The 13,783-nt window shown below is 38.7% G+C and overlaps 2 protein-coding genes across 4 annotated transcripts in view; both read left to right on the plus strand.

The window, feature by feature from the left end:
- Nucleotides 1-3,110: 3,110 nt before the first annotated feature.
- LOC149114721 (ASNSD1 upstream open reading frame protein-like) lies at nt 3,111-10,510 on the plus strand. Of its 3 annotated transcripts, XM_089284217.1 has the most exons (4): nt 3,111-3,534; nt 3,612-3,665; nt 3,755-3,830; nt 9,244-10,510. In XM_089284217.1, the coding sequence occupies exons 1-4, from the start codon at nt 3,457-3,459 to the stop codon at nt 9,321-9,323; spliced, it is 288 nt and encodes a 95-aa protein (XP_089140343.1). In that variant the 5' UTR covers nt 3,111-3,456; the 3' UTR covers nt 9,324-10,510. The 3 variants fall into 3 exon arrangements, with proteins under 3 accessions (XP_089140343.1, XP_020601224.2, XP_089140342.1); XM_020745565.2 differs by lacking the exons at nt 3,111-3,534; nt 3,612-3,665; nt 3,755-3,830 and adding exons at nt 7,000-7,359; nt 7,485-8,524; XM_089284216.1 differs by lacking the exons at nt 3,111-3,534; nt 3,612-3,665; nt 3,755-3,830 and adding an exon at nt 7,368-8,524.
- Nucleotides 10,511-11,061: 551 nt separating this feature from the next.
- LOC110040344 (solute carrier family 35 member B1-like) overlaps nt 11,062-13,783 on the plus strand; it is a 16,648-nt gene continuing 13,926 nt past the window's right edge. The window contains exons 1-2 of the mRNA XM_089284219.1: nt 11,062-11,324; nt 13,418-13,515. Coding sequence (XP_089140345.1) covers nt 11,077-11,324; nt 13,418-13,515 — 346 coding nt within the window. The 5' untranslated portion in view covers nt 11,062-11,076. The remainder of the gene's footprint in view (nt 11,325-13,417; nt 13,516-13,783) is intronic.

Consider the following 13,783-nt stretch of genomic DNA (forward strand, 5'->3'; position numbering starts at 1 on the left):
AGGTCAGGATCAGAATAACAGTAGATGCTTACATCTCGGATCGAAGCTCAAGTTGTTCAGTTTTTTGCTATTACAAGCTCCACGGCAGATTCTCTGTTTTAATCTGTTTTCCATTAGTTTTGTTTGTAAAACACATCTCTTTCCTGGTGCTGTCTGAGCTATGGTTTCTGGCCTCTTCTTCCGTTGTCCTGTGTTTGGAGGCCCCAGAAGACATTCCCAGAAAAAATACCTTTCAAACAAATTCCGCTAAATTGAAGTTGCAGAAGCTTGCTTTCCTCTATCACCTCTCCTCTCCCGTCCCGTCCCGTCCCGCTAACCAAGATAATCAGAAAACGTCAGAAAGCTTTCAGGGTCCATTTCACCGCAACAAAGATTGCGAAACCCAACCGCTTTAATTTTGTAGGTCGTTCAACACAAAAGCGTGCTTGACATTACAGAGATTGCATGCCGTGATCATATATGTAAATCAGTTGTAAAGTTTCAGCCTGTTAAACCGATAAACTGACCTACCAGTTGAACCTTAATTTACGCACCTTTGTGATTAATTTACTAGTTGCCGCCTCGTTTGGGCTTTAACACGAAACAATTGCCCTGTCTGGTTTGAAAAATCAATTAAACGTTTCTTCCTTTTCGCTTATTAATCTATAGAAAACTACAATGTGCTTATTAAAGGAGTTTTATGGCAGTATAATGGTTTACATGCCAATCTGCACGACCCACTGGACGCGTGCTGGGCATGATGTAATTTACAAGTGTCTTGGTTTGATTTGATTCACGACGTCACGTTTTTTGGGCCAGTCATAAAATTACCTCCCCAAGAAGTTGAACATATATTTTGTTGCGGCTTCGTTTATCACCGCGAAATAACTTTAAAGGCGTTTAGCTAGGGTTTTAATTTGTTATGCACGCTGACCCTCCTTAGCAAACACAGATTACAGGTTGACATATTCCGACAAAAGATATGAGGAGTTAATAAGGAGTGAATCTTTGCAAAGGACGCAGGATTAGTCTGAGGGTGAAAACGTTTGGTGGCGTTCTTGATTTCAAGATTGCTTAGGTCATGGATACAAAAAACCGAGTCCACAAGGAGAACTACACAACGTTTGACTACGAAGAGGAAATGGAAAAGGCCCTCAGCACGATTTTTCGCAACCTTCGTGGTATAGAGGAAAACAGATTTCGAATCACTTCCAATCAGTGTGATCCGAGTGAGATCGCCAAAACACAAAGCACTCCAGAACCGACAGCTTACATCGATTTGCCATCGCGAAAACCTGACCATGAACTTCAAGAAGAAGTCCATACTGAACAAGTTACAAACGTTAAGTCGAGAAGGAGGTTACCTGAGGTGCCAACTGGAAAGAAGCTATAAACCTTCACTTAGTGTGTGAAAATTGAAACGATCTCTTGGTGGCTAACAGCTGTACCAACTTCAGTGAGAGAGTTGTTCGACAGTTCAAGTGATAGTGATGCTGATTTATGAACCGGCTAACTTAATGATTGTCCTTCATCATTCGCTTAATTTATTACGGTGCGCTGGACTGGCGCTCTAGCTAGTGAGAGTCGACAGTACTGTGAGCTGGCTTATTGTGTTTTAACAAGACTTATAAGAGTTTGTGAAATAACAACACGCATCCAACTCGGCAACAAGTTCACATTCACTTTTTTTTATTTTTGACTGAACCATTCACACCTTCCAGGTGGATAAACTGTCGCCGTATTTATCAGTAGCAGTGATTTCTGTGTTAGCAAATTAGCGTTAAGTTTGCGACCTATTAGCGTGTTAATTGTTATAAACTTCCTTGCTCACCACGCTCAGTAAATATTAATAACCTGAGAGACATAACGTTGTTTGCGGTCTATCGAGACGACCATTTAACTGAGTCAACACACCATGAACCCATTGTACATGTTGTAAATAATAAATTGCATCGCAAATGAAGGGACAAAAAAATGATCAAGTATTTCCTTTCGGTAATTGCATTTAAATCTCCTTCATCAGAAGCTTGGATCTGCACTTTATCTGCATCTTACTGAGGACATTTGTGAGGGTTGTACGAGACAAGAATCTAAATGAGGGTGCTTGAAAGGTGACCAAGTCAACACATGGAATGATGCTTTAAGCGATAAGAAACTTGAACAGTCATAGAAACTATGTAGGTCTGTGTAAGCCCCATATGACATACCCTGTTCCCCGAGGTTTTCCGTGTTTCTTCGTTGACTTCCCCTGCTATTAACTGAAAGCACCGTCACTCAATTTTGGCCTTTTCGCGGCTTACACATGATCGAGAAACAGGAAAGGAAAACTCCGGAACCACAGAGGTCATTACTAAAACGACTCGGAAGACTGAAAGGAAGTGGACAGATCAATTTCATCAAATGCGATTCACTGTCCAGGCTAATTAAGAATAACGGATGTTAATATACATAGATGAAAACAAGACGGTCAAAGATAGACATGGTTCATGTCAATTCCTATTGACAAAACCCACAAAAATATATCGGTCACGGAACAACAAGGCGGAAAAAAGAGTCGATAAAAAACAACCGTGGGGTTTCCATTGCTCAAGGAACCGATTGAACATTCGGCTTCTTTGACCCTCTTTCGTTAAATTAAAAAGCGCAGCTTCTTTCTCGAATTTCTTTGTCTAATTTTAATCATATTCGGCATATCTTATCAAACCCCAACCTTATTACTTCCTATAAGGAGCTCTATTTAATATCGGGAGAAGAATGTTGCGCAAAATAACTCAACAATATATATCCACGTTTGTTCTCGACTTCAAACTTAGGACAGCAGCCTTTGGAAGTTGTGCTTCCTCTCCAAGAAGGACCTCGTAACTTATAGAAACCAAATTTCTTGGACAGTTATGCTTATGTCCTTAATAATTATGTACAAATGGTACGTGCCCCTTGGCCTCGGTCAGATTGGATAATCCCACATGACAAAAGTAATGCCTCTTTTACTTTAAGATAAACCCTTATCACATTTTTAATCGTCTCTGCTTTAGCTGTCCTTGTTATGTTTACTGTTTATTGTCAATTAGAATGGAGAGTTTCGCATCGCGTTTAAACCTGGAATGTTATTTCTGGTAATTTCTCGTCTACCTTTCAACTGTAATTCATTTTGAATAGGTCTTTCACCTCACAAAAACTGGCTGGCTTGCGCAAAGCTTTTCAGCATCAGTTTCTGATCTAATCCAGCGCAAGCCTGATCCGCCAAGCCTGACAACTAGTTTTACCCCGGACATCAGGAAATAGACTTGCAAAGTTATATCACTTGGAACAGTAACCACTTCTGAACATAGAATGATTTGGAAATTGCCCGTGAAAAGGGTGGAAAAATCAACTGTTTACCATGGCTCCCGCTGTTGCTCCTGCTGTTTACCGCGTCGCGAACGCGCCGCTTCTTTGGACGAGTAAGCCTGAATCCCAATAATATCGCATTTATCCAAAATGGCGGACATGCAAGGAAATGAAAGCGCTAAAACTCCAGAATTACTTGAATTGAAGATATCACAAACTTTATACAAGGTAACATCTAGAATGTATCGATGCCTCCTGGATCCAGAAAGAGTGAAAACTGTCAATTTTAATTTCCTTTTCTCTAGATAAAAGAGTTGGAAGTAACAAACCACGAACTCAGCTGCTTGCCAGCAAAAAAGGTCAGTTGAGCTTACGTTTGAAGCTTTTGCAAGTGTTTGGCCTGCTTTTATTGATATCGAGGTAGCTGTTCTCCTGTGTTCATTTCCAGAGGGTCTACACAAGACAAGGTGCGGGGCACTTGTTCTTTCTCTCTGATCGTCCTCACGTGATCAGCCAGTTCAAGAGTAAGTTGCAACTTAGTCTCATGATAATCCGGTCAGTGTAAAATGCAGACTGGAGACCAGCGGTAAAATGAATACCAGGGGTAAAATGCAGACTGCAGGCCAAGGGTAAAATCAGGACCAGGGGTAAAATGCAGACTACAGACCAGGGATAAAATGCAGACTACAGACCAGGGGTAAAATGAAGGCTGAGGGTAAAATGAAGACCAGGGGTAAACTGCAGACCAGGGGTAAGATGAAGATTGAGGGTAAAATGCAGACTGAGGGTAAAATGCAGACCAGGTGTGAAATGTAGACTGAGAGTAAAATGCAGACCGCAGACTACAGACTTTTTTAAGTATATATCGTGTTATTACCATTACCGAGTGCTGACCGTAAACAGGATTATTCAGGCTAATCGCAGTGAAAGTCTGCATTCCAATTAGCCTGAATATCACTCTGGTTGGACTGAATATCACTCCCACTTAGCCTGAATATCACTCAGGTTAGCCAAAATAATGTTTCCATTAGCCCACTGACAGCCTAAGCTCTCTGTCAGATAAGCTTGGATGTGACTCTTGCTCATAAGTGGTGTTGTGTTACAAAGATTTGATTTATAAGGGTTTGTATGAGAATGCAACAGTTTTACTTTAAAAGTCAATTATTCTTGTATTTTGTGAATAAAATCTACTTGCCCTGTTGCTGTGTTGTATTCTTTGTTGTTTGCCAGCTCCTCAGGCCAATCTAATGCGACTTTGGCGAGTAATCTTTGTGTGGGTTTCTTCTACTAAAAGGAAGACCGAACACTGATTTCTGGTGTGCCCACCGCTCAAAGTGAATAAATCCACTGAAAATAACCTTGCTGACTCAATTCCTCCATAGAATCAAAGACGAGATGTTGAAGTTTTATGTCATTTCACCGCAATTCTGTCCATGATGCCTTTGCTACGAAACATTTATTTCAAGATTGCTTTTCTTCACAAATTTGAATGAGCCTCATCCGAACCAGTGTGGACAGTTTTGCGGTTTGCATAGTACGTTGGGTATCTATAATTAGCCTGATGGGGGTAGTCAGCATCGATTTGTCGACAGCCAAACCAAAATGTTTCTAGGTCCCCTCATGCTTTATTTGTCAAACCCACCAAGAGGCACATTGTTTCCATCCACCAATCAAAATCAAGTCAAGTCATGTTCACAAAATTTAAAAAATAGGCACCATACAGGTGCATGTGACAACTGCTTAAAAGGTGAAAATGCGAAAAGTAGAATTGTCCTATATATCCAGTTATGTGAATAGGAATGTATGCAAATAGCTAGATAATGAATATTGATGAGAAGCATTATTGAATGCTTATAAGCCATTGTTAAAGAATGTTTGCCCAAACTGAGGAAAAACAAAATGGCTCTTTAGCCATTTTCAATATACATTATTACACGAAATTTTCGTGACACGTTAATTTTGCGAATTTTGCAATTTGAAAAAAATCGCAAAATTAAAGTGACGTGAACAATAAGTGTTGCGAACATAACATGACGCAAAAATTAAGTGACTTACGTTATGTTACTGTTGACATATAGTTCCGCCGTTGTGTTTTTGTTAATTTTGACGTTATTGTACCTTTAATAACGTCAGTTTACTAAATTCAAGGACATGTTGAAGTAACAATGCCAAGGAAATAAATTTTGTGTCATTCAAAACGCAAAGTTAAAGTGATTCAAAATACAAAGCTTTCGCGAAATCGTGGAATTTAAGTGTTGCGAAATACGTATACCTCAAGATTGTGAACTAAACGTGTTGCGAAAATTTCCTGTAATTAGGTATTAAAATTTTAACAAGGTTACAAGGCTTAGAGAAATAAAACAAACGAAATTAATTATTCATCCATCAACCTTGATGTGATTTCTTTTGTTGTATTCCCCCAAGCCTTGAAGTCAGAATTGTAATATGTCGAAAGTGGCCTATTAGTACATGTGGGTGTTGCCATAATTGTAACAGGTAACAATGAAGGGTAAAACTGTCAGCAGTGTACGGTGTATGGTTTATGAATTATAATCAGTAGACGAACATGATTGGACAATCAAAAACAGTTTTTATTATTTTATTGAACTGATGAAACAAGATTTATGGTAAACAACACAACGGGAATGGTACAGATCATAGCAACAATTTTGGGGTTGATTGAGAGTACCTGTATTATGGCAGAAGTAAAGGCAAACTTTTGCAACAGCCGGTGCTACAGGGATGAGGCTGTGAGTGAGTGAGTAAAGGCAAGCACTCTAGACAGGAACCTCATTGTCATTACAAGTACCTTTTTTAAACTAAAATAGTGATCATCTTACTCACACCAGTGAGTAAGAGTAACAGGAGCCTTGAAGCTGTGACGTAAATAGCAGCACTCTACTGTGAAATATCAAGCCTTGTTGTATGTCCCACCATTCGTCCTTGCTAAATCCCTCGATAAGTTGTTTTGCTGTAGTCAACCATATTGATTACTTCTCTCAATTCTCAAATTGCAATATTTCAGGGGCATGCATTATTGGTTCTGTGAACCCAAGTAACCAGCCACACCCACTTGAAGAGGCATGGATCTGCCTCTGCAATTTAATTACGGAACATCTTTGTCAGATCTATTTAAAAGAAGTTGTTATCTCCTTATTTTGTATATCTATTGGTAACAAAAACAAAACATACTGATTGGATTGTTAAACAATTCAAATTGGTGTTTGGTTTTCTCCAGAGACTATTAACTATTAGCAGTGGGGATTCTCCACTGCTAGATGTAATTGACATGATAATAAAGTCATTTATTTATGGATCATGTGTACTAAAAGCATCTGTGGTCGAGTGTCGATCAATACCCTCAATCAACTTGTGATTGACACTCAATCAAAATCTTGATCAACACTCAATCAAAACTCGGTTGACAGTTTCCCGGATACAGACTGAATCTCCTGGTCTCCCATATGGGTCAACAAATCTCTACAACAATATGAATGAAAGTGCACACTTCAACAACTTTCTCTGGTAATTTTTTAAATACATTTCAGATCTATTTTGGACGTTGGTGAACTGATCAGCCGCTGTTTTATATGGTTTACCCAAAATAAGGGGGGCCCACCCCCCCTCCTTATTTTGGGTAAAAGAAAAAACTATTAGAGGGAAGAAAAGTCAGTAGGGTAACCAATCCTGCCCCCTCCCCCTTAGCTCAAGGTCTGGATCCGCCACTGTAAGCGTTGGTGAACTGACATTAGACGTTGGCGAATCGACTTCATACGTTGGCGAACTGACATGTTGGCAAAGCGGTCGGTTACCACTTAGGCTATGGCAATCTACATTCTCGTCCCCAGAGCCTCCGTTTTTTTTAATCACGTGGTCGGCATTTTAAGACGAGTAGCACTGGGGACGAGAATGATGGCACTGCGCGCGGCAGCGCAATAACGGCTGAGGATCGAGTTTTCGCCTGTGCAGAGTGCTAAGCTATCTTAGTATCTATACCAAAAAAAGGATCTATGCCGAAGCGATGACTTCTTCATCGTGGAAATGGAAGACATGGTAGGTTTTACAGTATACTCAACGTTTGACGCGAAAATTTATCACCAAAGCTGACGCTTATCTGCACGTGAAATGCAAAGTCTAAACCAGGCCCAAGCTTACGTCGTCACATATATATTTTGTAGGTTGTTATCAAACTTCGAACACTGCGAGGGTAAACTGGTAGCAGTCCGAGAAATCTTAGCTGAAGGAGAGAAGATAAAAGAAAAAGTTGGCTGCTCGGCAAGTTCGACTTTGTTCGGCCATTTAATTAAACAGATCTGGTCTGATAAAGTAAGGCTGGTCAAACGTGGTTCACGGAAACAACGAGAAAACTATTACCTAGGTCTTACGCGAAAATCACCAACAAGTTTAAATGATTCAACAGATGAAAGCCAACGGATCTCGCAGTTGAGAACCGGATGGCATTTGGTAAGTGATCAGGGCGGAAACTTCACCTTCGCGAGATATGAACCCTGGTCATTCCGTAAGCAAAGGGTGGTGACAGAGGTGAGATTTGTTAAAAAAGATGAATCTTACTCCATCTTACTCACATCTCATGGATGTCAAATTGATCTTACAACGGTCTCTCAGTTAGAATGTCTTGAGCAGTCTCCTATAAGGAAACGGATCGAATCAATTTTAACCTTCATAGATACCTCGACTTTATGTCGTGGGGTGCCAATCACAGATGGAGAGGATCTACATTCGACGATCCCCCTTAAAAGTGGTATTTATTCTGATTTGTCGACAAATAGAACAACAGAAACTGTAGAATACAGGGCTTTTCCCGCGAACTGTGTGATACTTTCAAGTGCAGGGCAGTGTTGTTCCAACTGCAAAAACCTACACAACTTGGAAAAGAAAAGACAGAAAAGGAAACTAGAAACCAATGGGGTGATCAGCCCTTTCACCAACAAGCGCTTCCTCTCTAAGGAAGATGTTACCAAACAACTACAATTGGAAAGGCAAGCAAGGTTAAATGCAGAAAAAAGAGAGCGGTACTGGAGAGAAAAGTGTGAGTCAGAGGGCATCGAGATGGAAAATGATGACCATGCTGATAAGATGCTAGATCAGCCCGAGGAGCTGGGAAATAATGAAGAAGACAACACAGTAACAGGGTTAGTCTCCTTCGCAGGCGTTTTTTGGGATGTCAAAAAACGGCTGCAAGGGAGACTACAGCAGGGTAAGTAGATTTTATCCACCAAATATAAAGCAAAACCATTGCGTTCCCATACAAACCCTTATAAATAGAATCTTTGCAACACAACCGTGCTTATGGGCAAGAGCTTCGTCCAAGGTAATCTGATAGAGAACTTGAGCTGCCTGTGGTTAGCCTGTTTACGATTAGCTCTCAATGATGATCAGCAGGGATTTGGGCAAGGGGCTAAAAACCCACAATTAAATACCCAGTGATGCAGTGGAGACTAGGTGGACACACAGAGCCTTAGTCTCAAAACTTGTTTTTTTCTTCTGTGACTTTAACCCATCCCCAGGGGCAGCACAGTGTTCTGTGTGGAAAAGTTTTGCAGGGAACTACATTGTACAAGCCCCTGAAGACTTAAATAAATTATTTATTATCTTAGCTATATTTTAGAATGACTGGCTAAAATTGATGGCCCACTCCAGACCTGATGATAGTATCAAATGATATCTCCTCTACGACGACAAATTTTGTCCAGTCGTGTAGTACTACATGAATTAAAGTTACCAAAACATTGAATGATTTTTTTAGAGCAAAAATGTATCCTTTTATAGTACTTAAAACATAGGCACGCTTTCAACTACATGATAGTCAGAGTTGAAAGCAGATAGTTAACGCAGCTACTAATCCAGGAGACACCTTTCCACCCATGAATTTTTTAAAATCTTTTTTTGTTTTTATTATTTTTTTTAATTTTACAGAAAAGCTTGAAGATGCCAGGAAGGAACTTGCAGAACTGAACAGAGAAAACCAGGAGGTTGTTCAGTCACAGGCCAGTTAGGATTGTTGCATCTGGACAGATATCAATTGACACATGACAGGCCAATCATCTTGGCACTTGGAGATGATGACTTTGAGGGGGAGGGGAGGGAGCTGATGAATAGTAAAACCCAAAAATGGTCAAAACAACAAGCGCCTTGTTTGAAAATCTACGATGGAGACATTAGGTTAATGAATTTAGCATTTGGGACAGGACAACACACACAAAAATGAAACTTGAGGATTTATCAGTAAGACCCAAGATATCCTAGGTGCCAGTGGCAACCCCTAAGAGGAGAGAACTGTGGTATCATAGCACAAGTGAAGTTTGAGCCACAAGTCATGTTGTTTGCTTTTTCAAGTTTTTTGGTTTTAATTGCTTTGTCAGATGACAATTGGACAACAACAAGAAGAAACAAATTTAATTTGACTCAACCTTGACTCAGATTTGAAATTAACTTGTGCTATGATACAACTCTTGAGAGGAAGGTCCCAGGTCAAGTCCAACAAGGTGTGGTACCTGACTTAACAAAATTATAACATATTCGTGGACCCTGTTGGAATTCCTTTTCGACACTTTACCTTTTCTGGTAAAACTTAATATCTCGAACCCTGGTAAAGGAATAGAGGAAACGCACAATAAAGACATCAAGGATTTTGTTTTTAATTAGTTATCATAGCTAGTTACAGGAGAACCAAGGTGGCCTTGGTGAAAAAGTTCCTATAAGGGGCTATGCATTAAAGAAAAAAGAAATCGATATAGAAGGTTTTTCTTCCTTATATTTTGTAAGAATTTAAATCTGGCTATGTCCTTATTGCCTTTTCATAGTATCTCTAGATCTATATGTTAAACTTTTTGGGGAGCATTAGTGACCCTAGCAAATTGTAAATTCTACTCCCTGCCAAACGTTTTTTCCTGTTTTCTTTTCACCTTGTATGTTTAGGAGTGTTCAACAAATCATTTGTTTCTATTTCTATTAATCAATCCACATGTCCTTCATCTACACTACCTAATTATGCATATTCTGACAAAAAGTTTTTTCAATATAAATTGCATTATTACGTGTAACAGGCACCTAATCAGTTTAGCTTCAATGTTATAGATATTTTGGTTTCCCTGTTACTTATTTTGTGTGAAATGTGCATGATATATAAATGATTTATCGATTTGAGGTACAAATAAACTATTGTTGTAAATTCATAATAGAATTCTGGAAGTATCTCTTAACTTCTTCTGAAAAATATGGCTGATTTTTGTAATATTTATATTTTAAAATTGTTGATTAAGGTTTGTTCAAAAAAATGTCTCAATAATGGGCCTTTTAACCAATGTCATGCAATATCGACTATTTTTTAGTTTTTTATATAAACAAAAAACCACCCCCAGAGATAAACTTACCATGTCAAATTCAGTAAATGTGGAAAGTTTCGTAAGAATCTGTTTCAAAGTAGCGAATTCTTACAAGCGTTGCCCCTTAGCATAGACCCTTTGCATAAATGGCGTCTAAATTTGAATAACAATAGTTTAGACACCTCAGCCTCGTACTCATGTTTCAAGGCAAAGTATTTTTCACATGAATGTGAGGCTAAGGGTGTATAAGTATTGTAAATATAGGTGCCATTTATGCAAAGGGTCTTATCGCATATTTTCTAAATTTGGCATGATTAATCGGGCCGTGAGGCTTATTTTTTGTTTGAATGTAAAAATGGTCAAAAATCGGCAAAGCGTGTCTATCAGTTAAAAGGTGCATCCCCTACCTACCCCGACCGCTTTGATGACAACTTCAGACTACTACTTCCGGTCACGTGTCGATGTCGTGTCTTCGCCAATGAAAGGTAACCACGCTTGCATGAAGCCGGTAGTGAAAAGATTGAAAAGAACTATGATTGCCAACGGTAATTTGGAAGCTGGAAAGTCGAACACAAACATGTCTCCATATGTTACAAACAAAAAGAAATTACTGCTGTGCTTCTTTGGAATATTTATATCGTATTTCTGCTACGGAATCATACAAGAAAAAATGTAAGTAGTGCTGAAATTCAAGGTTATATAAGTAATATCCGGTCAAATTTTACTAGTTTATAATCGTAAAAGATGTGAGTTTTTTCACGATCTGAAAAATAATTCTGTGAACGTTAAGTTTGTATGAAAAGCTGTGTTCTTTCGCTTGAAATATAAATTTCAGTACAACCTTTTTTAACTTGTAGTAGTTGTTAGTGTCATAATTTTAGACGTTTTTTATAAAACTACAATATTATTTTACCATGATTCGTAAAATATTACGTCTTCCTCAATACTTTTACACCATGTAATGAAATTATCAAAATACTATGGCTGTTCACAATAGGATATCCCTCTGCCTTTTTTCATTTTTGATTTATAAATATTGTGTTTTTGTGTGTGTGTAAGACCAGTTGCTTGGTGATTGTATGTGCACTTGAGGAAATATGTGTGTGTATGGACAGTGTTGTAAGGGGGCATGTGTTATGCAGTTCAGTGTATTTTTCCTTCTGTCGTTTGGTTTGGTTGAGGGATCACTGTGTCATTTGAAATAATTGCTATATATTGGATACTACACTGCATGAATTGTTATCTCTTTAAGAGAAAAAAAATGGGCATGCCTCTCAAATTATACAGGGGCTGTGTGAAGCTCACTGTCACAGAATATGTACTTAAGGCATCTGTCAGGTGACATGTTGACTGAGTGTTGGTCAATATATCGGCTGATACTCTGTCAATATGTTAACTGAGTGTCAGTTACTGGTCACCATATTATTCAAGCTGATAGATCATTAGTCACAGCTAATATTGGTCAACACTTTGTCGTTATGTTGGTCGACACACAACCTACACTCAATCGACACCTCAACAGTACAGTCACGTTATGATCAACAATCGGAGGGATATCGGTGGACTGTTGGTGGTATATACGTGTTGTTGACTGTTGTTTTTGCTGAAATGGCTGCCATTTCCTAGCCCCTCCCCATTATCACAGGGGACACGAAAGAAGACTCTTTGTTGATAGAGCTCAAACAGGATACCTGTCAAACTGCTGTCATTTTGAATACATATCTAATACAACTTGAGGTCTGAACAAGCACTGAGTCGTTTTAGGCCTCAGTTGTATTAGACCTTAGCCAGTTTGCAGTATATCAAAGTGATGACAAGAGAAAAAAAAGCTGGAAAAAAACAGTCTTTTACACAGATGATCAATGGTTTTATTTTTTGCGTTGCCAGTATGACCTTTCATGTTATTGGCATGAAAGCTCAAGAATGGACAAAGGCTACTGAAAGTCCATTTCAAAGGGTTAGAAAAAATAATTCAATACTTAAGTATAAAATAGAACTCACTAACAAGAGCTGCCCAAGCGTCAGGAAAGTATCGGCCGAGTGTCTGTAAAATATTGGCTTCTTGTCAACTGAGTATCGTCTGCCATGTGTGTCGGTTGGAAGGCAACCAATGTCATTGATATTGGACCAGGTGTCGGTCAACATATCAACGGATGATCGGCCGATGTATCGACTGACATTCGGTCAACATGTCCTCTGATAGGTGTCAGATGCCTTACTAGTATTAAAGTGCACAAGATCTAATATGACTATGTGTTTTTTAATTCAGTTGAGAGAAGATCTTCATTTGTCTGTCTCACTGTTCAATAAATTATGTAATAATAATTATATAATTTATTGAACAGTGATAATTATTATGCACATTGTTTATATTTGCTTGCCACTACCTAATTAATCATAAGGCTTTTAGCAGAAGGGCAACTGGTTTTCACAGGTGGACAAAACTATTTGATCTGAACTTTTTACAAGAAAAACTTTCCACTAGATGGTCAAAACAGCTGGGCAAAATCATCCTCACAACCAGTCAATTTGCCCGGTGCCCAGCCCTTAATGAAACCCCTGATGTAGGCTTTTCCTGATGAACAGTGCCAAATGATCGTATTAGACCTAATGGCACAACCTACCGAAATGTTCATACCTTCAAATAATCAGGCTGACCCTCCCTGTCTGACAGGGTCTCAAATTATCAGTAAATGTGTTTGTGACATCTTTAGATAATGATGTTATATTTAATTTAACAGCAGTTCTTGGTTTTTATTTTTCAGAACAAGAGCACCATATGGTGAAAAGAAAGAAAAATTTGTCTATGCCCTGTCCCTTGTTTTTGTACAATGCATCGTAAATGCTTTATTTGCTGAAGCAGGTAACTTAATAAGGGTTAATGTGATCGAAAATTACCAACCTGAATGTTAAAATTATTTCACAAGCCTCAAACACAGAAAAAAATTACCTAGTGAAAGCTAACCTTGGTTTACAATAACTCAAAAATTGTTGGCAACACTGTTACACAATGACTGACAGATTGAATGCTGGTTTGAATAACATATTCTCCTCTAAAGGCAGGAATTCATGTATTGTTCAGACATGTGTTAGTTTAGAGCTGTCAATGGTAAGATTATCATACAGTTATA

The sequence above is a fragment of the Orbicella faveolata genome, unplaced genomic scaffold (genome assembly GCF_042242905.1).
Source record: "Orbicella faveolata isolate gen_17 unplaced genomic scaffold, um_ofav_v1 contig_13, whole genome shotgun sequence".
Classification (NCBI taxonomy): Eukaryota; Metazoa; Cnidaria; class Anthozoa; order Scleractinia; family Merulinidae; genus Orbicella; species Orbicella faveolata.

Excerpts from the sequence above, each read along its gene's own strand:
- LOC149114721 (XM_089284216.1), top strand. The coding sequence starts at position 7,432 with ATGCAAAGTCTAAACCAGGCCCAAGCTTACGTCGTCACATATATATTT. Across the intron at positions 8,525-9,243 it reads GCAAGGGAGACTACAGCAGG|AAAAGCTTGAAGATGCCAGG; the intron begins GTAAGTAGATTT and ends TTAATTTTACAG.